Source organism: Phoca vitulina, unplaced genomic scaffold (assembly GCF_004348235.1).
Source record: "Phoca vitulina isolate PV1807 unplaced genomic scaffold, GSC_HSeal_1.0 scaffold91, whole genome shotgun sequence".
Lineage (NCBI taxonomy): Eukaryota > Metazoa > Chordata > Mammalia > Carnivora > Phocidae > Phoca > Phoca vitulina.
In genome coordinates, this window is record NW_022589794.1 from 424,555 (window position 1) to 445,757 (window position 21,203).

General features: G+C 53.1%; 2 protein-coding genes and 1 long non-coding RNA gene across 6 annotated transcripts in view; 2 read left to right on the top strand and 1 right to left on the bottom strand.

Moving 5' to 3' along the window:
* SLC15A4 (solute carrier family 15 member 4) overlaps positions 1 to 49 on the bottom strand; it is a 28,300-nt gene extending 28,251 nt beyond the window's left edge. Inside the window, exon 1 of the mRNA XM_032396378.1 lies at positions 11 to 49. Coding sequence (XP_032252269.1) covers positions 11 to 49 — 39 coding nt within the window. The remainder of the gene's footprint in view (positions 1 to 10) is intronic.
* Positions 50 to 278: 229 nt separating this feature from the next.
* On the top strand, positions 279 to 7,031 carry LOC116626847. Its single transcript, XR_004298357.1, has 3 exons — positions 279 to 765; positions 957 to 1,147; positions 2,187 to 7,031. It is a non-coding gene; the product is annotated as an uncharacterized LOC116626847 (long non-coding RNA).
* Positions 7,032 to 10,598: 3,567 nt separating this feature from the next.
* GLT1D1 (glycosyltransferase 1 domain containing 1) overlaps positions 10,599 to 21,203 on the top strand; it is a 77,599-nt gene continuing 66,994 nt past the window's right edge. For all 4 annotated transcript variants that reach the window (XR_004298356.1, XM_032396398.1, XM_032396399.1 and 1 more), the window contains exon 1: positions 10,599 to 10,727. Coding sequence is in view for 3 of the 4 variants with exons in the window: in XM_032396398.1 (XP_032252289.1) it covers positions 10,660 to 10,727 (68 nt within the window). In the remaining variant the exon portion in view is untranslated. The remainder of the gene's footprint in view (positions 10,728 to 21,203) is intronic.

Below are 21,203 nucleotides of genomic sequence, written 5' to 3' on the forward strand. Positions count from 1 at the left end.
CCCGCCGCGCGCCCAGCAGCGGCGCCCGCTCGCCCGCCGCGCCCTCCATGCGCCCGCCGCCGCCCGGCCCGCCGCGCCGCGCCACAGCCGCTCCGGCCGCCGCCGCCCTTCTCACGAGACCCGCCCGTCTGCGCCTCGGCCCGCCCCCGCGGCGTCCCTATTGGCTGCCGCCGCCGCCGCCCTTCTCGCGAGACCTGCCCGGCCACGCCTCGGCCCGCCCGCCCGGTGCCCCCATTGGCCGCAGCCGCCGGGACTTCCGGTTCTGGCCGGAAGCCCGGCCGGGGGGTGGGTGGGCCCCGCTTCCGCCGTGAGTGGTGCGCTGCGGGCCCGGCGTTCCCACCCGCGGTATTTAAAGCGGAATGGCGCCTGGCACTGCCAAGCGTCAAGCCCCCGGCCACGGAAACGTAGGCCCTTGTTGGCCCCGGACTCTGCCCGCTCTCCAGGCTGATTTGCGAAGCTGGCGCCTGCCCCGGGCTCCTTGGCGCCCCGGGACGGGGTTTCTCTGCAGGCGCACGGCTGACTTCGGGGGCTGATGGTTCCGTGTCGTGCGCTGCCCTGTGCGCGGTGGACGGCGAGCGGCACCCCTGGCCTCCGCCGTGCGCCGGTGCCGGTTCCACGCCGCTCGCCGGGCTGGCAGCCACGCTGTCGGGAGGCATTCCCAGTGGTCCCCACGAAGGACCGCTGTCCCAGAAGCCAGGCTCAGCCTGTGTCCTTGTCACACGGATGGCTTCCCGCTTCCCTTCAACCCTCAGGGGTCCCCTGCCTGTAAGCGTTTCGCGACCGTCCCGTCTAAAGTGGGTCCCGCCCCCGGCCCAGTGCCCTGTTGCGGTGTCTCCGTGGCGCCTGCCGCGGTTTTTGTGTCTTCCTTCGCCCCTTTCCCCGGCGTGTACTGGTCCCCACAGTCCTGGCTCCACAGGGGCAGGGTTCTAATGTGTCTTCTTCCTCACCGCGCCCAGAGCACCTGCAACAGTGACCGGCACATGGGGGAGCGGAGCAGTGTCCGTAAGAACTGGCCCGAGCGTGGCTTCCGACGTGGGACCCACGGCTGAGTGATGGGACTAGCGCGGGACCAGTGCTTCTAACTGCCTCTGTCTTCACGGCCAGCTGAGAGAAGCGTGGAGCCGTTCCCTGGGCAGTGGGCTTGCAGGTAGGTCACCTGGATAAGACGTCCTTCCTTGAAGTAGCATGTATTCACTTCTTTATGTTCCTAAGTGAGTGACCCCTAGACTGATGCCCCCAGCAGGCAGGAAATACTTAATATTTAAAGAGGGGATCATGGAACGCCAGTGTAGGACCTTCACACCCAGTCCATTAATGCCAGTCATCCCCAGCCCTTAGCTCAAATGTCACATTTCTGTTCCCCCCAGAACAGGGCACATCCCTTTTCATATGTCATTAGGGTACCCTATTCGATTTCTTCACAACACCGTATTAATTAATGATTATGTATTTTGTGAAATGGTTTAATATCTGTCTTCCAACCTGGGAGGGCTGTGATTTTGTTTGTCCGTTACTGTATTCCAAGAAACTGCACAACCCCCGCCAACGATAAATACATGTGGGAATGAATGAATGAATATTTGTTGATTTTTAAATGGTGCCAAAAGAGCATTTTATGTTCTTTTCTTTTTTTTTTTTGAGACTCCCCTGATGTTCTAAAGTGTACATTAGTATCCTAATTTAACTGAAGGGCAAGGCACGTAAGATTTCTGTCCAGGATCACACACCTAGTAGGCAGTAGATCTCAGTCTTAAATAAAGGGTTTTTACTCAATTCCTAGTACAATGCAGTGCTTTTTCCACATTCTGGCTGGAACATGAGACAGATCCTCCAAGTATTTGTTAAAAGACTGATAAAACTGACACTCTCTGGCAAAGTGCAGAGTAAATATGGGGGTAAAAGTGAAGCCATTTGACTTGGTTCACGTGATGATTTAGTGTGAAGCTCTGTCTAGTGCAGATGTGTCATCTTGGATGACGCAGACTAACTCAGTTGGATTATCTCAGCTGAGAAGTGTAGAGCTAAGTGAATAAAGTGGGGGTGGCAGTTACGGAGGTCAGGATGTACCCTGAGGCACTTTGAGCAGCTCCTGGTCCTGGGGAGAAGCTGGGTATACCCTGCAGTCTCTGACACCATGAAGTTGCAAAAACAGTCCAGCAGGAAGAAGTGGTTTGGTTTGTTTGCAGTGTTTTGTAAAAACCACTCTGAGAATGTGGCAGAGTATCCCTGGCCAGGTCTGGGCCTGAGCCTTAGGAAGGTCTCGCAGCTTCTCCTTTGGTGCCTTGGAAGCCCTGAACCACCATGGAAGCAGCCCAGGCACCTTGCCAGAGAGACCACGTGTCGAAGAAGAGTCTGCAACTATGTTGAGAGGAGGTCCCCATCATCCCAGCCGACCTGCCGGCCCAAGGAAGCCACTCAAGTCACCAACAGCAAGCCCAGCAGAAACTGCCCAGCTGGGCCTCAGCCCAGTTGGCAGAATTGTGAACAAATGAAATACTTGTTATTTTGAACCCCTAAGTTCAGGGCAGGATTGATAGGCAGCATCGGATGATGAGAACACACCTGTCCTCTCCCACGGCCGTCATCTGCTGACACCAGGTAGCAGTCACTGTCTGATGGGCACACACTCTCCAGCTTACTTCAGGCCCGCTCACTCTCTGTTGTCTTTATTTTCTTACCGCGGAGAATTCTTCTCTCTTTGCGCTGTCTGGTGCACTAGCCGGTAGCCACGTGTGGCAGTTTGAACTTAAATTACTACAAGTTTAATAAAATGAAAAGTTGTGTGCCTCAGTCACACCAGCCACATTTCAGGTGCCCAAGAGCCTCCTGTGACTGGTGGTTACCACGGTGGAGAGCACAGTATAGATCACCCCACCTCTGCAGAAAGTTCTGTCCGACAGCGCTGCCTTATACGACCGTGCAGTGTGCACCCTCCTGTGCTTCCAAACAGGATTCCATTTGGCCTTCTGCTCTCAATTTGTGCTGCCCCCCCCTCCCCTTGCTCCCCACCAGCTACCCATGCAGCTCAGGAAAAGCTAACTTCATCTTTGTTTCTGGATCTGACTATTCAGAACCAACGCTAGTCTCTCCTGCCTCTTCACAGTGACTGGTGTGGAAACCCAGACTGTAACCATTCAAGACAGGACATTCCCCCAGGGCCCAGCAGAGCACAAATGACATAAATTGGCCCAGTCAGCCAAAAGAAAGGACTCTTGTTCCATGACTGCAACGGAGACACACTCTTCCAAACCGGCATGAATTCAGGAGCCGGGAGCCCTCACTGCTGCTGGCAACTGCCTCACAATCATGAGCCGAGCCAGCTCAGGACGTGGACGGCACGTGGAGAATCAGGGAGAAGTCAGATAGTAAAGATCATAAAGCTGACACTGTTCAGGCCACTGTGTTGGGTTTTCTGTTACTTGTAGCCCAAAGCCACCTGTCATGGCAAGCAGGAAAATAAAAGAATAAGAGAGGGCAGCCTGATTTTTCCCTCACACTTGGTCCAGTTTGCTCGTAGAGTTTCTGCCTGGCCCATATAATCAGTGTGTTTTTAGCCCCTGTGCTAAGCTCCAACGATGATAGTGCTAAAGAGCTGATGTAAGTTGACTCTCACCATTTTATGGTGTAAACTTGGAATATGCCCCTGTTCCTGAAAGTAATCGTGGGAGTCTCTCCTTTACACCTCAAATAAATAAGTACATGACCTAACTCACACAGCTGGCGTGTGGACGAAAGGTAACATGGTCTTACAAAGTATAGTTTTGTGAGCAGTCCCTTCACCTCAAGGGCTCTCTGGGAAACAGGACCTTACTGCAAGGTCGCTTGTGGTGTGGACTGGAAGGCACCGTTTGCTCTGATGCAGGACCTTTCCTTCTCCGTCACTACCCTGTCCCCTGTCCCTGCTCAGTGCAGGGCCCAGAGGAGATGCCTTCTGATAGAGTGAATTCAGAAACCAGTGGGGACCGAGGACATTTCAGGGGCCGTCGACTTTTTCACGGTGTTTCTGCTTCTCATTTCACATCTGCGTGGCTCATCCTGTGCCGCCATACAGCTCTATCTGCTGGCTCATAGCTTCTGCTTTCTCAAAACGTGGGTCTCCAAGTGGCCATCCTGGACGTCCTTTGCCGTCTGTACATCACTAACCAGCCCTTCTCCACCTGTCGTCACTGCTCAGTGTCAGTACGCGTGGCCGATGCTTCTGCTGTCCTGCTTCCCCAGTTCTATCCCAGGGACCACGACAGGCCCAGCACGTCTCTGCGCCAGGCCACGGCGTGACGCATCAGCTGCATTAAAGTCAGGCCATCCGTCCATCTCTTGACTCTCCTCGGGCACAAAGTTGTTGTAAGTTCTGGTTATTTCTGGGAGTCCCTGTTGTCACAGTTCTGTCTGGCTGCAAAGCATGTAGGTAAAAGCAGAAAATATGAGAAGTAAAAACAGAGTCAACCTGTGGGATGGAGTCAGGCCTTATTTTCTTGAGCCCAAAACAAAGTCACACTAACCTGCTGTTGTGAGAATTAATTCAGCTTTCAGAATGACTTGCGTTTTATTTTTACAGGGGAGATGAGAGTGTGTGGCCAGGAAGATGGGTTTTGGTTTGACTTTTTTCAAACACTCGTTTTCTTCGACCCTTGTGAGTAGCAACCTCTACTTCTTGGGTTCCTTTTCTCCTGTGCTTTAAATAGCCATGAGACATCTGCAACAGGCAGGCATTAACCGACGGAAAGGGGGAGGGAGGAGAGAGAAAAGGAACTTCTGCTTCCTTCCTTTTGAAGAAGTGCAAGACATGGGGCCGCACCTGCCCATTCTCTTTCGATTCCCACTCTTACAGTTCCTTGTAAATATCTCCATTCCTGTCGCTGTGTTAAAACAGCCAGCAGCCACAGCATGTTCGTGTTTTAGATTGGGCCTTACAGAAGAGGTCCGTGGAGATGCACACGAAGGACGAGCACTAAAGCATGTGTGTGAAATGATTCAGCTTGTGGTACTAAGGGCATGCCCAACACATGAAGAAAAGAAGGGATTATTCAGTGAATTCTGTTGGGGTGAGCGACTATACACAGGGGAAAAACAGGCTTCACATTTCAGACCAGCATAAATTCCAGCATAAATTTTCTATCAAAAGCATTACATGAAACTATTGGCAAACAGAAAATCTCAGGGCAGGGAACGCTTTCCTAAGCCTAACACCAAGGCCATAAGCCATTACAGAAAACATTAATTGATTTGGTTACATAAAAACTTAAAACTTATTTGCATAAAAAAGGATAAGTGCAGTTGGCAGCAAACAAACTTTAAAAATACTTGAAATACGTATGACAAAGTTAATGTCTTTATTTTATAAGTTCTTGGAATCTTACGAGATTTCTTGGGTAAATATCCAATAAATAAAACTGGCAAAGTGGAATGTTCGGGCGTCGTAGAAGAGAGCGGTCCTCTGGTGCTGCTCAGCATCTCTTCTGCTAGGGGCACCTCGCTTTTCAGCTCCTGGGGTGGTGCCGGCAGGACTGGCTGTCCCCTAGGCTAGCTGTGATCATGGTCATGTGATCTAAGCCCATCCAATGTCAGGATTCCATCTGTTGAGCTACAGTGATTGGCTCAAAGACGGACCCCATTTTGGTCTAATCAGAGCTGATCCCTTGACTTATTCTGGAGGACTAGGAATGAACTGTTCCTTCTGCTCGATTTGTAATTCTAAAGATAATAAGCCTAGAGTTGCCAGGGGCCATCTTATAAAACTTAGGAATGAAACAACTCAGAAAAGAGTAGGGATGAAGAGAGAAAGACCTTGTTTGAAAAAGACATGTTCCAGGTCCAGGTTCTGCCTGTCACCTAAAGTAGCTTTTTTCCTGGACATTTCAGTTGTGAGCCCATGACTTCCCTTTCTGATTAAGCAATTGTGACTTTCGGTCCCTTGCAATTGGAAAAGTTCCAGCTAATAGAAGCAATACATACACATGCACGCACACACACAGGAAGAAAATGCCCTTCAAGGGGAAAAGAAAAGTCAAGTTACACCAGTAATTTAAAAATGCAGAAAGAGGGGACATGTCACTTGAGCTGAAAAATAGTCAGTGTTGGCAATTGTTGGGCAGTCAAGTGAGGGTACTCATAAATGGTCAATGGAGAGGTAAATTTGGTACAACGTTTCTAGAGGGCAGTTGACTGTTTATATCAAAACCACGTTTGCCTACACTCTGAATGTGCAGTACCACTGCTAGGAATTTAAAAATGCATGCAGAGACGGAGCTGTAAAATGTTCATCACAGTGTTGCTTCAAAGAGCAAAAAAAAAAAAAAAAAAGGAAATAGCAAGGCACTGATTAAATTATAGTGCATGGGTACACTGGGATACTATGTAGTCATTCAAATGATGCAGGATTCTGAGGTGGAACACATTCAAGATATACTGTGTTGGTTTTCTATTGTTACAAAACAAATTACCACAACTGTGTGGCGGCTCAGGCAGCACCCGGGTCAGCTCACAGCTGTGGGCTGGTTCCCGGCTCGGGGCCTCGAGCGGCAGGGAAGGTGTGGGCTGGGCTGAGGTCTCATCTGGAGCTCTTTGTGGCTCCTGGGATCGCGGCTGATGCAGTCCCGTGAAGTGGGGAGAGGCCCACTTCCTGCTGGCTCTCAGCTGGCCGCTGCTTGCAGCCCTGAGCCCACCCGCGCTCTGTGCACCCGGCCGCCTCTGGCCCCAGTGCCAGCCGCAGAGGCTCCAGAGGATCCCTCACACCGGCGTCTTGGAGACATCAGGAAATGCCCAGCGCCGTTCAGTGACTGGGTGAGACTCACGTTGCACGACCTCCCTATTCTAAGGGCGACTGATTTGGAAATTTAATCTACAGATTCTCTTCACCTCATCACCTGGATGGGCATTTGATTGAATAACTGGAAGAAGGCATAAATCAGGAGGCTGGAAATCTTAGGGCCATGTTAGAATGTTGCCTGCCATGGGGCAACCCTGTCGGGACCCCTCTCCTGAGAGCTTTTTCTGTATCCTTGCTTAATAAACTTCTGTCGCTTTACTCACTAAAAAAGGGGGGGGAAATTGCCTACCACGATTATTAAGTTTTAAAAAAAAAGCAAATAACAACAAAAAACCCATATAAGGCATTTTTGCTTTTTGTAATGAAATAACAAACACAAAGCAAAGCAATGCGAGTCGTCACCAACAACAGGGTGCTGTGTCCCTGGGTCTGTATGGCGGGGCTGAAGGGACTGTGGAGCCTATACGGTCCGCACCACTTTGGGAGACGTGTACCTTCTCAAATCTCCCGTATCTCCTGTAAAGTGCTGAGGACAGTAGTACCTGCCACCTAGGGTCAGGGGGAGGACTGAGGGAGGGATACTGGAGAGTGCCCAGGGCACTGCCAGCTGTGTGATGGGCACCATGATTTGTTCATTGAGTCTGGAAAAACTTGAGACCAAAGTATTCATAGTGGTTATCTTAGGGCAGTGGGATTGTGTGTGATGTTATCTGTGTTAATCATATGTGAGTGTGTAATATAAATGAAAAAGGGGCGCCTGGGTGGCTCAGTCGGTTAAGTGTCCAACTCTGGATTTCGGTTCAGGTCATGATCTCAGGTCATGAGACAGACCCCTGCATCAGGCTCTGCACTCAGTGGGGGGTTGCCTTGAGATTCTCTCTCTTTCTGCCCCTCCCACTGCTCACATGCTCATGCTCCCTCTCTCTCTCTCAAGTTAAATCTTAAAAAAAAATAGTAAATGAAAAGTTTAAAAGAATAAACACGGGTCAGTACTTACAACAGGGTGTTGTTAGCAGCAGTTAACCTCTGATGCGCAGTGATGGGACCTCCGTCTCCCGCATCGTGAGAACCATGAAGCCCTAGAGCTGCAGCAGAGCTCTCAGACGTCCTGCCCCCGTTGGCAATGAGGAGAAGCTTTGGGATGAGCGTCCTTGCACTGCAGAGCTAAGAACGCAGTACACCCCACCTTCAGCACAGCAAGGGAAGAAAGGCCCACTTTTTTGCCAAAAGCTCAAAGGGAAAATCGTTTAGTTCTGGTTGACTTCCCCATGTTCCTTAAGCAAGACTGGAAGAAACTAGTTACTTTAGACCAACAGCTTGCTTTTGTATTTGGTCACATTCAAGTGCTGTCCGTGAAAGACAGGAAGAGAGCGTAACAGTTCTGCCTGCGCCTTCTGTATTTAGGAAGATCTCTCTCCCTCTCTGTCTCCCCCTCCCCCGCCCCCCGCTCACACACACACACACACATCCCATAGTTGTAGTTCTCAGTATGGTGGGGAAGAATGATCCTACAGAGATTGGAATCTGCTAGAAAAAGAGAAGGAGAGTGCCCCACTTGTTAATGTCATGAAGGAAAAAAAAAAAAGAAAAAAAAGATGTCAGGTGCTGATTTTTATCATGAGCCATTTCTAAAGTCAATATGCCCACGGTGCTCTCCCCTGAAATGCTATCACTTTTATACAGGGTAGATAATAAACTTTCATTTTCCTTGGTGCCATGAACTAGAGAAATAGTCTGAGTAAACACTATGATGAAAGAAAAAACAGATTTTGCTTTACATCTATTTTAAGACCCTTATATTAGAAGCATCTGGAGAAATCTTATGAGAGGCTTACAACCTTTTCTGTTCTAGCTGTGCCCCCCCCAGTAATTATTTCTATATTAACCCATAATAACACATTTTTTGTCTTTGTACCCTTTTCTATTATCTACTTGGGAGAATCATAAAAGACTTCACCAAAATGAACTAATTAGCTATGATACTGTGTAGTCTTTCTCGTCTTATAAATGGGTAAGCTGAAGCAATGAATGAATAAAGTAATGGGCCCTCAAAGATATGTCAGAACCTCTTACCTTACAGGCATATTTCAGAAAAATCCAATAAAAGTGAATTTCAGCCTAGGAAATCCTATTGCAGCACTGACTTCCATTAAAAAAATCAGGAATGCATTATCATAGGAATAAAATTTCACAGCAGTGCACAGTCAGTGATTTCATTTAATTCAGCAAACATCTACCAAGTGCCTTCTCCACCCACGACATGGTCCCAGGCAAGTGGAAGTTGGAGCATGACTGCGCTCAGACCCCTGGAGACGAAGGGGCTGGCTGCTGATTATTATGCAGACTGGGACCAGTATAGGGGAAGAGACAAAGAGCCCTGGGGGTACAAGTGGGGAATAAAGAGTCCCTTGTGCGGGAGTCAGGGCCTTCATACACACAGTCATTTTTGAAATGGGCCAGTTAGTGGGTCGAGTGGTTGCCCCGAAAAAGGTATGTCCACACCCAGGTCCTCAGGACCTGTGTTCTCTCTTAGTGACCATTGGATGCAGGGGACAGTGCGCCCAGCTAGCAGACCCTACTTCCCGGCTGCCGTGGATGGAAGATGGGGTCCTGGACTCCGTAAAATAAAGGCCTCGGCCGTGTGACTCCAGGAGGAGCTCCTAAAGGCACCATGTCGGGTGCACCCTTGTGCCCACCCTGCCTGCTGCCTGGAGCTTGACGGATGGGCTGCACTTTACGGCCCTGTTGAGAACAGGCCGGACCCTGCGATGCTGGACGTAGAAGCCTGGGTCCCTGGTGACGGTGGAGCCACGAAATACACTTGAGTTTCTTCACATTCAGGTGGAGATCATGAAGGAATTGAAGTGAGCCTCCACCACCGTGGTGCGCTGAAGAGCTCAGGCCCCGTGTCAGATCGAACCAGGCGGCGAGACCGGTGGGACTCCGAGGCCTGGGTGCCGGCCTACAGAAGCCACCACACGGCGCTGTCCGTGCCTCAGGGTTTGGGTTCCCAAGTGGAAACTCAGAACAACCAATCACAAGTAGCCAACCAGGCTTTCAGCTGGAGCCAATTAACATACTTCCTTTGCTTCAGCATTTTCCGTATGAAAGTCTCTCCTGGAGCTGCTGCCCCTCCCCCAGCAACCATTTCCAGTTCAGTAGTGCTCCATGGGGTCAACTTTGGCTCAAATAAACTGAATAAATCTTACTATGCCTCAGTTTATCTTTTAACACATCTGAAGGGGCAGACAGCTCCTTCTTAGATCTAGTGGATGGTGGAAATGGTTTAGGATTGCCACATCTCTGATTTTTCAAGCCATTCCAGAGACCCTGGTCCTGACACCCCGGGGCAGACTCTGAGCACCCTGGCGCCGGTGAGGCCGTCCGTGGTTCCTGAGGGAGGGCATCTGCAGTCCCCGCTGCCGCCGGTCCCTGTGGGAGGGGACCCAAAATCACCGCCGGTGCCAGTCCCCAAGGGAGCAGACCTACAGTCCACCCGTGATCTCTTCTGGTTCCCCTGGGAGGGACCCGAGGAACCCCCCCCCGGTGCTGGTCCCGTGGGAGCGGTCCATGTACAAATGCCCCGGTCCCCGTGGGAGCGGCCTCGCGCTACCCCCTCCCCCCGCTTCCCGCGCGCCGGGCACCCGGTGCCAGGAGCGGCGAGCGCGGGCGCGGCCTCAGGAGCGGCGGGCGGGACCGACCCAGCGCCACCGCTCGCCGCCCGGGCGCCCGCCCGCCCCCCTCCCCCCGGTCCGCGTCCCCGCCCCCGTCCCCCTCCCCCCGGTCCGCGTCCCCGCCCCGGTCCGCGCTCCCGCCCCCGCCTCCGGGCCAGGTCCGCGGCGGCGGCGGCGGCAGGCGGCCGATGGCCGGGCGGCGGCGGGGACGACGGCGGCATGCGGCTCCTGTTCCTGGCCGTACTGCGGCGGCACACGGGCAACGCCGTCACGGCCGAGCGCGTCCGGTAGGTGCGGCGCCGGGGAGCATCGCCTTGTGAGCGCGGGGCGCTCGCTGGGGCCGCCGCGACCGCGCGCCCAAACGGACGGGCCGGCGCGCAGGGGCCCGGGCGGGCGCGAGGCGGCGGCGGACCCGGGGGCGCGGGCAGGTGGGGGCCGTGCGCGCGCAGGGCCCGGCCTCTGGGGTTGTCCGGGGTGGGGGGACCCCGCGTAGGACCCCGCACTGGGGCAGGACGGCGGGGAGAAGGCGCCGCAGGGGCTGCCGGGCTGCTCCGCGCGCACGTCTTCCGCGCCTGGTTCACTGATGCTTTCTGTGCGTCCGGAGCGCCCTAGGCTTGGGGACCCAGGAGGAGAGCCGAGGTCAGGTGTGCGTGACGCCGACACTGCCGTGGGGCAGAAGCCAGCAGACGCGCACGCATGTCTGCGGGACCGACGCAGTGCGTGTAACCTAACAGCGTTAGGGCTGCTCGCGCACGGGAGCGGTTCAGGCAGGGAGGCCCCGCGGAGGCCTCCCGCCCAAGTGCCGTGCGTGCAGAACCCTGAGTGCGAAGGAGGGTTCCTGGAAGCCTGGAGCTGGCGAGGGTTTCCAGGCCCAGGGTGCAGCCAACGTGCCAGCGCTCCCTCGTCCTCCGGGTGGGCCCTGCTGTCCGCGGGGGCCTCCCTCGTCCTCCGGGTGGGCCCTGCTGTCCGCGGGGGCCTCCCTCCTCCGCTCCCAGCATACCCTGTTCCATCCTCCTCCTCCTGTGTGCTCACCTTCTCAACACTTACCTTCTGCTGCAATGATCTTGTCATATGCTTATTTGTGTTTTTTCTCTTCTCCTCTCTGCACTGTAAGCCCCTCAGGGCACGCACAGACCAGATTAGTGCCTGAAGCTTAATGGACAGTTGTGGTGGTTGTTTTTAACTGACTTGCTTCATGAAATTTCTCAACTTACTTCCCCTCGGTGGGTCTGCTTCCCCATCATTAAAATGAACGACTTGGGGCAAAGCCAACCCTTTAATATCCCTTTCCACTTAAAGATGTTACAGTTCTCCTCCAGATTATAAGTGGCAATGACTGACAGAGGATAAATCAGTTTTCTGAGGTTTATGATTAGGATTTCACAACGAGGATTTTCAGCATACAGGTTTATCTTAAGTCTAATTTCAGTGCCCCTGCTTTCACTCATGGGCACACAGCGGGAGGAAGTGCCCTGCGGCCTCTGCGCTGATGAAGCACATTCTAGCAGGGGAGACAGACTACGGGAGTCCGCAGAATTAAAGGAGGCAGTTTCGGATGGTGGTTAGGGCCACAGGCGGGCCGGGCTGGGAGCCGTTCTGACTTGGTGATAGTTAAGCTCAGACCTCTGTGACCAAAAGAAGCAGCTCGCTCCGATCTGGGAAGATGGTTCGGGAGTAGGTAACAGCAAGAGCACAGGTCCTGAGGCCAGACCGAGGTTGACAAGCCTGAGAAGCAGAAGGCCAGGTCCTCTGGAACCTAGTGCTTCCGGTGGGGGGGGGGGGGCAGTGCCGGGAAGGGGGGTCAGAGAGAGATGCCAGATCCTGCTAGGGAACTAGAGAAAGCATCTCTTTGTTTAACATTTGCTCCCGATGTGAACTGTACATATGAACCCCAATATTCCAAAGGCCCCTAGGCGCCCCCAGCCAGAGGGCCATTAGGAGAAGTAGGCAGGCGTGGCCATGGGGACCGCTGACATTTAGCGGGGGTGCAGGCCCCTTGAGCTGCTTGTCCTTGGTTTTCCTGGCTGTGCACGAAGCGTGACAACAAGGGCTCTTTGTGCTCTGGTCTCTTCAGAGCCAGCCTTGTCTCCCCTTCACTCTGGAGGGAGCGCAGAAAAGGAAAAATCAGTAGTTGCCAAAGACATCTTGGGTCCTGTGAAAACCAAGGCTCCTTGAGGAAAGAATGCCAGGTGTCCTGGAAGGGGAGGGGACAGGGGTTCCTATGGTGACAGACATTCTTGTGGAGCTAGAGCATCTCCTCACACTTTCCCTGCCAAAGACCCCTCTAGCCCTCAAGTGACCCTGGGCCGTGGGGGAGGGAGCCCCCCAAATGAATAAGATTGGAGTTCCCTTCAGTCTAGCAGAGGAGGGGTGTGAGTTAGATAAGATTGGACTTTTAAAAAGAAGACGTGGGTCCATTCTTGGGCATCTGTTTGTAGTTGTAAATTAACGCCAGGTCCGTAAATAGCATTGCGGGATCATGATGAGTACACGGATAGGGAGGTACAGGTGCCCTGGGAGCACGTAGGCAGGCGACCCCTCCCAGGCTAGAGGTGCGAGAGACTTCTGGGCATCACAGACTGATGAAAGACACGAGCTCCAGAGCAGGGCTCCCCGCCTTCCCGTGCGGGCCCCCCAGCAGGTGAGATGGAGGCCAGGTTACGTAGATGCTTAGCCGCTCAGTGTTCTTACCCGCGAAGAGGGGATGCTATTACCTGCCTCACAGGTTTGTTACGAGAATCAAACATGAGTTAATACATTTTCAGTGTTTAGTATGCATTTAATAAGTGTGAGCGATTCATGATACCATGGACCTTAACTGGCCAGGTGGGCACGGGCTGGTGTGAAGGGAGGATGGGTGTCTCAGGCGAAGGGCCAGCAGGTGGGATCAAGGGGGAGAGCAAGTCCTCTCCGTATCTGACTTGTGTGGCCTTAGCAATGCCAAATACGCTAGATGAGTGATGCCCAGTGGGATCCGGGGCTGGAAGGATGTGCAGAGGAGGGAGGAATGATTTTGCCCCTGGGGGACATTGGGCAATGTCTGGTTGTCATGCTGGGCGTGAGGGGCCCCTGGCGTGTCTTGGGTAGAGGCCAGGGGTGCCACTAGACACCCTACAGTGCCCAGGATGGCCCCCACGGCGGAGACTCATCCAGCCCAAAATGTCAGTAGTGCTGAGACAAACCCCACTCTGGGTGGAGTGGGTAGACATGGCTGGAGACGTGGGCAGGACCCATGTCATCCGGGACCTGCGGTTTTGGGCCACGAACAGAATGAAGCCACCAAAAGTGATCCAGTTTTTTTTTTTTTTTTTTTTAAGATTTTATTTATTTGACAGAGAGAGACACAGCGAGAGAGGGAACACAAGCAGGGGGAGTGGGAGAGGGAGAAGCAGGCTTCCCGTCGAGCAGGGAGCCCGATGCGGGGCTCGATCCCAGGACCCTGGGATCATGACCTGAGCTGAAGGCAGACGCCTAACGACTGAGCCACCCAGGTGCCCCAAAAGCGATCCAGTTTTGAAGAAGGTCGTTTGAGCTGTGTTTTGGAGGGTGGATGGGGGGGCAGAGGAGGTGAGCATTTGGGCCTGACATACTTCAGAAGTAAAGGAAACAGGGCTTGGCTGTTGAACGTGGAGTGTGTCAAATGACAAAACCACAACTATTTAGTAAGGAGTTTGATGTCCTTTATTCAAGGGAAAACGACCCACAGATCAGGGGTGCCCTGCCTCACCAGCCGGTCGCACTTCCATGGGATTTGGGGCTAGAGCGAGGTTCATGGAGCCTTAGAAGCGGCTCGGCAGGGACAGGCCTGCTGGCTGGGCGGCTGGGGCTCCTCTAGAGCTAGCAGGCCCTGCCGGCGACGGGCAGGTGAGCTGGCTAAACCAAGCTGGAGGAGCCTGACTGGCCCGTGTTAGGTTTCCTCGACAGAGATGCATTTCCTGGCCGACTGCGGCTCAGGTTTGGGACGTGGGCCAGGCCACCGGGCAGCCTCCGTGTTTTGTGGGTCCTGCTGGATGCAGTGGTTTAGCCGGTGTAGGCGGCAGCTGGGAGGAGGGTGTGTGGGAGGAACGGTGTGTGTGGGGATCGGTAAGCAGAGTGACTGTTTTATTGTCTCTGCAGCACTTTGCCCTCCCATAGGCCTGCGTGCCAGGTGGGAGAGTCCGTTCACCTTGTGCCTGGCCCAGCGGCTGTTAGTTCACCTTTCCACATACCCTCATCGGGCACCTCCTTCTGGAGTGGCTTCTGAAGCCCTGCGAATGTTAGAGGGTTTGTTCGTTAGCGTGAGGCATTCAGGAATAATTATCGCTGTTGAGGGTCTTTGGTTTGCTGGAAGGGCTAAGGGGGCCCCTGTGTGAACACGAGGTCGGGGAGCCTGCGCCCCTGTCCCCACTGCGGCGCCACACTCCACCGCCCGGGTTGGCTGGTCTGGCTCTCAGAGTGGCCCAGCGAGGGGACCGCGTTCCCCGCCCCCCTCCCATCCCCTGCAGCTGCAGCCACTTTCCAGAAGAACCTGACAGTGACCCTGATAGTGCCTCTGAGTCAGGCAGATGTGTTCAGGTCAGTTCCTAACAACAAAGGTCTCAAGGAAAAGCTGCTCTGGTAAGTTAAAAACAGGGTCAGGAACCTGGGGAACAAAGTTCTCTAGAGAACAAAGTTCACTTCACGGGTGATGCAGAAATAAATTGCACAAGTAATGGATGTGAAAAAAAATATTCACAGAGTTGTTGTAGAGAAATAGTGGTGGGTCCACAGTTTGAAAGGGCGCTGAACTCGGTGGGAGGCTGGTCCGCAGAGCCCTGGACTGATCAGCCAAGGCTGGGCCGGGCTGGGCCCACGGGCCAACCAGACGCAGTGGCTGTTTCGTGAGGAAAATCTGGGGGACAGGGCGGTGCCCTGGGGCGCTGGTTGCCGCCTCCCCATCCCCCCACGGCAGTGGCAGAGCTGGGCAGTTGGATGGGGACCCAAAGGTACGCAGTCTCCGGCCGCTCCCAGGAAAGGGTTTCTGACCCCCGTCGTACACGGTGCTCGCCAGAGTACCGGCGCCAGGCCCGCGGTTTTGTCGGCAAAGCCCCTCGGGGTCAGGCCGCTCCGGTCGGAGGAGGGAATTCTGAGGGTCAGTGCGGCCCGTGGATGCACACGTTGGCATCTGTACGAACGTGGGGAGCTGGCCTGGAGCCCAGGGTGCGGCCGCTTGTTCTCGTCCTCCCTCTGAACAGGTGCGCAGGGCAACGGAAACAAACAGACGCGGTGTGGGAAGGCGTGTCGGGGACGGGGACGGAGCGGAGAATGCAGAGCGGCCCGCACCCAGGCCAGGGCCGACTGCCATCCCCGCCGCTGCTGCTCCTCGGACCTCTGGATTCTGCTGTGATCGCCCGGCCCTTGGGAAGAAGAGCCCGAAGGAAAGTTCCCTGGGCTTCTAGCTCTTCTTTAGCAGACGCCAAGGAAACTTCGGACGTCTGTGAAGTCAGTAGGAAAAGGCTTTATCGCTGTTCCCCCTCAAGTAATAGTTTTTGAAAGTTACTTAATATTTTCATTCAGCTAGTATTTATTATTGAGCGTCTCCAGTAGGGCATGGTGCCCGAGGGTGCCCTCCGTCTCCCGAGCACACGGCCATCAGCTCTGTGCTCAGCAGGTGATTGCAGAGAAGGTTCTAGCATTCCTGCATGGCAGACGAACAACATATATTTGCAGAAATGGCTCAGTTAATTGCCTTGTGATCAGTGAAGAAGAAGTGCAGGGTGATGAAAGGAGCAGGCCTTCTGGAGGGTCTGGGGAGCTCCCCTGAGAAATAGCTCTTTCTTTCTCCTACAGTTTGCTTTATTGAGATATAGTTTACATACCAAAAAAATTCACACTTTCAAGGTGTGCAATTTAGTGGTTTTTAGTATATTCGTAAAGTCACGCAGTCATCGCTGCGGTCTGATTCACCAGCTGCCCCAGCCCCCACTCGTCTGCTCTCCGTCTGCATGGCTCTCTTTCTTCTGCACGCTCCTGTAAATGGGACCCCCCCTCTGCGGCCCTTCCCGAGGACTGTGCGTACGCATCACTGCCAAACCCTCTGATAGCCGAGGCGTTCCAGGGGTGGGCGCCGCGTTATGTCTGTCCCATCCTCGATCCCTGGGTGGAGGCCACTTGGGAAGTGGAAGGGAATAGTGCACACGTTGATGGATGAGCTAGGTAGTGAATGACTCTCTAAGCCGGAGCCCGGCAGGTGAGCTCGGTGAGGACCGAGATAGCTGGGAATGGCATTCCCGGCCATGGGAACCATGTGTGCGGAGGCCCAGGGGCGGGAGAAGCAGAGGCACCCGAGTGCGGCCCGAGACTCGCTGGCTTGGCAGGTGGAGCCATGGTGAGGGTTCTGGACGCGGAGCGCTCACAGGACCGCAGGCCTGGGAGAGGAGAGGGCTGGTTCTGCGGCCCGGTGAGCACCCAGCCCCGTGTTCATGGAGTGCGGCCACAGGCCTGCGGGTGGCTGTGTGCTTCGAGCACGCCCTGTGTGCCCGTCTGACCCCGGGGACGCCTCTGGCCCAGAGTGGGGCCCACGCGTGTCAGAGCGAGGGCTGCGACGGGCACACATGGGGCTGGGAAGCAGGTGGCTCTGGGGGAGCCAAGGGAGGGGCGTGTTCAAGTTCCAAGAGTGGGTAGCCACCCCGGTGATGCGAGGGGTCCCTGAAATCATGGGCCCGGGCCGCGGCCGTCCCACCCACCGCACTCTCCCATGTCACTGCAGCGGCAGCCACCAGGAGGTGGGTGGCTGGGGCGTCCTGGGCTTGCCTTGCCAGACACACCTCGGGCGCTACTAAAGGCCAGCAGAGGAGGGGTTAAGGTATTGACAAGCAACTCACTAGACCGACAGGAAAAGGAATCCTCGTGGGGCTGGGAGGACACGCAGGAGGGGCTGCTGGTGGCAGGGGTGGAAGCCGGGTCTGGGAGCTCTCTGAGGTCAGAGGTCTTTGTGGTTGGAGTGATTGAGGAGCCTGGGGGAAAGATACGATTGTGGTCAGAGACTGGATGACTTTTAAGAGCTGGATGTAGCAAGCAGGTTATATATCAAACGCCAGTAAAAGCTCTAAGCTGCTTGTCTGCAGTGGTATCAGAGATTTTCAGCTTTGAGTAAGTGGACACCCAACCCCAACTGCCTGGACAATGAAGGGAATTTAGCGGCTTATCCTATGAAAGGTCTGGAGGTGGGGCAGTCTTCAGGCTTGATTTTGCACCTAAGATGCTAAGGACAGGAGTCTGCTTCTTGCCCCTTCTGGGGTCCACTTCCCATTCTTGCTGGGTTCTCCTTGCCGGCACCTCCCATGTCAGGCCTTGCAAGAAGGAGAGTCTGAGTCTCTGCAGGTGCAAGTGAGGGCCCCCAAGTCCAGAGCTGCACGTCTGTGGTGGGAGGACAGCCAGCTGGGGTGCTCTGATTGCCCTGAGCCAGCAGGAGCACCCCTACCTGGGGCTAGGGCGCTTCCCACTCAGATGGGTGACAGGGACATTCTGGGTTTGGGGAAGAGGGGACCTGGGAATGCACACTCCAAAGGCCACAGATAGGGTAGGTGTGAGAGCTTCACTAATTCTCATAAAGGAAAGGGGAAAGCAGACGGCAGACGTCCATGAACTTTTGAAGATTTAAGGGAATAACAAATGTTGGCACTGAAGGAGCAAGAAATACATTTGGGAACATTAAAATCAGGAAGTTTTCCATAGAAATTCAAATACCAATCCTCTCGGTAAAATGGGAGAACCGGCAATGGTGCGGAGCGTGTCTGCCTGGTACGGATGGAAGCAGCGTGAATGCCCCTGTCAGTTTACGTATTCTAGTGGTCACATTAAACAAAGCACAAAGGAATGGATAAAATTAATTGTAATATGTTCTCTTGAACTCAGTATTTCCAAATATCATGTCAACATGTCCTCACTACAGAAATTATTAGTGAGCCGTGTGCATATTTTACACTTGGCGCATCTCTCTTCAGGCGAGCTCATCACGCCTCCTGGTTTTCACTAGCCTCCCCCCACCCCCTGCCATTCACACTTCATTAGCCCCATCTCAGCAGACACTGGGGCTTGGGACACTTCCTGATCTGGTCATTTTGCCTGTTTTCTCATGGAACTTTGCATTCTTTTAAAAAGACTGGCTTCACCACAGTAATCTCTTGCGCACCAGAATCCCATTTAAAAGGTAGATAGACTTTACGGTTTAGAAAACACATTGGCAGCACTCTTCTAAGTAGCACGCTGTCCCGCAGATGTGTGATTCCCTCACTTAACCCACAGAAGGTTACGGGGGGGCAGTGTCCTCTCTAGCTCACCTTTCCAAACTGGAGCCTGTGAATTTGTGCAGGCCGTCACGCAAGGGCCTCCGTCTTCATGAGCACCCTCATCGTTCCAAGACCAGCATGATTTCTTTTACACATCAGGAATTCTTGAAATACTGTCCGGAGAGCACCATTTTACCCCAGCCCCGCCGACTGTCCCCCACCAGAAACCACATCCCTGCTTCTCCCCGTAGGTGCTGTGCTGTGTCACTGGCCTGGCCGGGGGCTCGCACTCTGACGGGCCCACGGGGTGAGACAGCCCCGAGGAGTACTAGGGCCCTGTTCCCATCTCAGGGTCACGCAGGGTCACATGGGGATAGAACAGAATGCAGTGTGTCGCCTGCCCTCGTTAAGTTCCTCCTGCAATTTTTTTAATCCAGACATCATAGTTTATGCAAGTTTGCATAAGTTAAACACACAAATGATCAAGGTTCTCTATTCCCTCAGTTAAAGAGGATGGTTTTCAGCCAGTGGAAGCAGGTAAATCCTATTGAATCTGGAGTCGGGCATGTGCAGATAGGTTCATCTCTTCCTAGAACTGCCAAATAATGCTTAAGATCTCTTAATTTGTGAGAGATGCATTCCTTCTCAAAACAGCCTTCAGTCGGGATGCCTACGTGGCTCAGTCGGTTAAGCATCTGCTTTTGGCTCAGGTCATGATCTCAGGATCCTGGGATCAGGTCCCGCATCGGGTTCTCCGCTCAGCGAGGAATCTGCTTCTCCCTCTGCTCCTCCCCACCGCTCGTGTTCTCTCTCTCTCAAATAAATAAGTAAAACCTTAAAAAAAAAAAAAGCCTTCAAATAAACCAGAACTCCTTAGACATATTAGGTGCTCACAGAGTTTATTTGAATCAAATGATCACTTAAAGAAGGAAGAGGGACAGAGCAGCTTAAAGACATTAAAAGTCAACCAGAAACAAGGGTAAACTCTTAGTCATAGAGAATTAAGATTAAAAAAAATTATTTTGGAATATTTATAAGATCATAACATTAGTGTTGAAATGCCATTTAAAAATATGTTTAAAAGACCAAGAACAACCCATTATATGTACCTAACCACCTCCATTCCATATGTCCTATCTTATCAATTCTGCATAAGACAGAAATCTCTCAGGAATGGATTCTCTAAGTAGAAATCAAACTGCTTCTTTTCCATTTATCAACACATTTGTTTTTGGTTTCTCATTTCCTAGAGTTTTAAGAAAATGGAATAACAATTACTCACCCATGCTCAGAAGCAGGCTGGATTCTTATTTTTGTAAAATACTAAATTTGAGGCTGATGCGAGCTGGCTCTGCTTGTCCCTTGCTCACAGCCCTTCCAGAAGAGTTGAGGTGGGGTGAGGTGGGGAGGGGCAGTGTTCCCGGCTGATAATGATTGATCAGCATTAACAGTGGAAATGATAAGATCAAGATACTCCTTGTACTTCAATAGCTTAAGCAAGATCTCCACTTTTCTTATTTGCCCAGGGACAGCTGCAGCATCGTGCATTTAATTACAGAGAGAGAGAGAACAATTATCATTTGCAGAGTAGTGCAGGTGATGATGCTCACCCTACTCCCCAGAGTGGGTGTGAGCAAGATGTTTGAATCTGCTGTTCCCTCAGGAGTTCCTGAGCTTGTGTGTGGCTCCCACATCGCAAACAACTTGGCCATTTTATGACCACTTTGCTTGAAGATTCTAGCTCCTTCATTCTTTTATTCTTATCCTTATTTGTTTTGTACACTATTGCCCCTAAATGCAAGCCAGCTAATTCACCTAGCTAAAGAAATAACAATCTGTTTTATGGCTGGAGTAAAAAAAAAAAAAAAAAAAAAAAGAAGGGCTATGTTGGATTTGGACTTTGTACTAGAGCAACTTCCGGATGATTTTAGAGATGCTCGAGGGTAATTTTCAGGGAACTTGATGGTCACCTACGTGCTGGCTTTGTAATGGAAGCCTAAGTGCGATGTGAAGGATCCTGAGCAAGACAGACTCCACATGATGGTGGTGGGGGGACAGATGTGTGGTGGGAGCGGGGGCTGTGGGATCTCACAGGAGCTCGCGTTAAGAAATGGACAGTCGTGGCCATGGGCACTCAGAATGCACGCCGAACTGGGCATCTTCCGAGTGGAAGAGCGGGTCTGGAGCTAAGGTGGGTGGAGTGGGGGGTGGCCGGCATGCGGGCTGTGAAGGGCGCCCACCGCGTGCCCGGCTAAGGCGTTTGGACTTGATCCCAGAGACGCATTCAGCCATCAGTTCATTCAAGAAGCAAGGCAGATTCGGGCCCCATTCTCACAGAGTTGACGCTGAGCTGGCTACCCCGGGAGGCCCGGGTGGGTTCGTTGATGTAAGGGGCACACACGCCTCCAACAATTGTAAAATGTAACATCTGCCCGTCCGTAAAACCCACAAAAGGGCGTGTCCGTTTCTCCTCCGTAGACATAATCATTGCTGCCTATTTCTTATGTGTCCTAC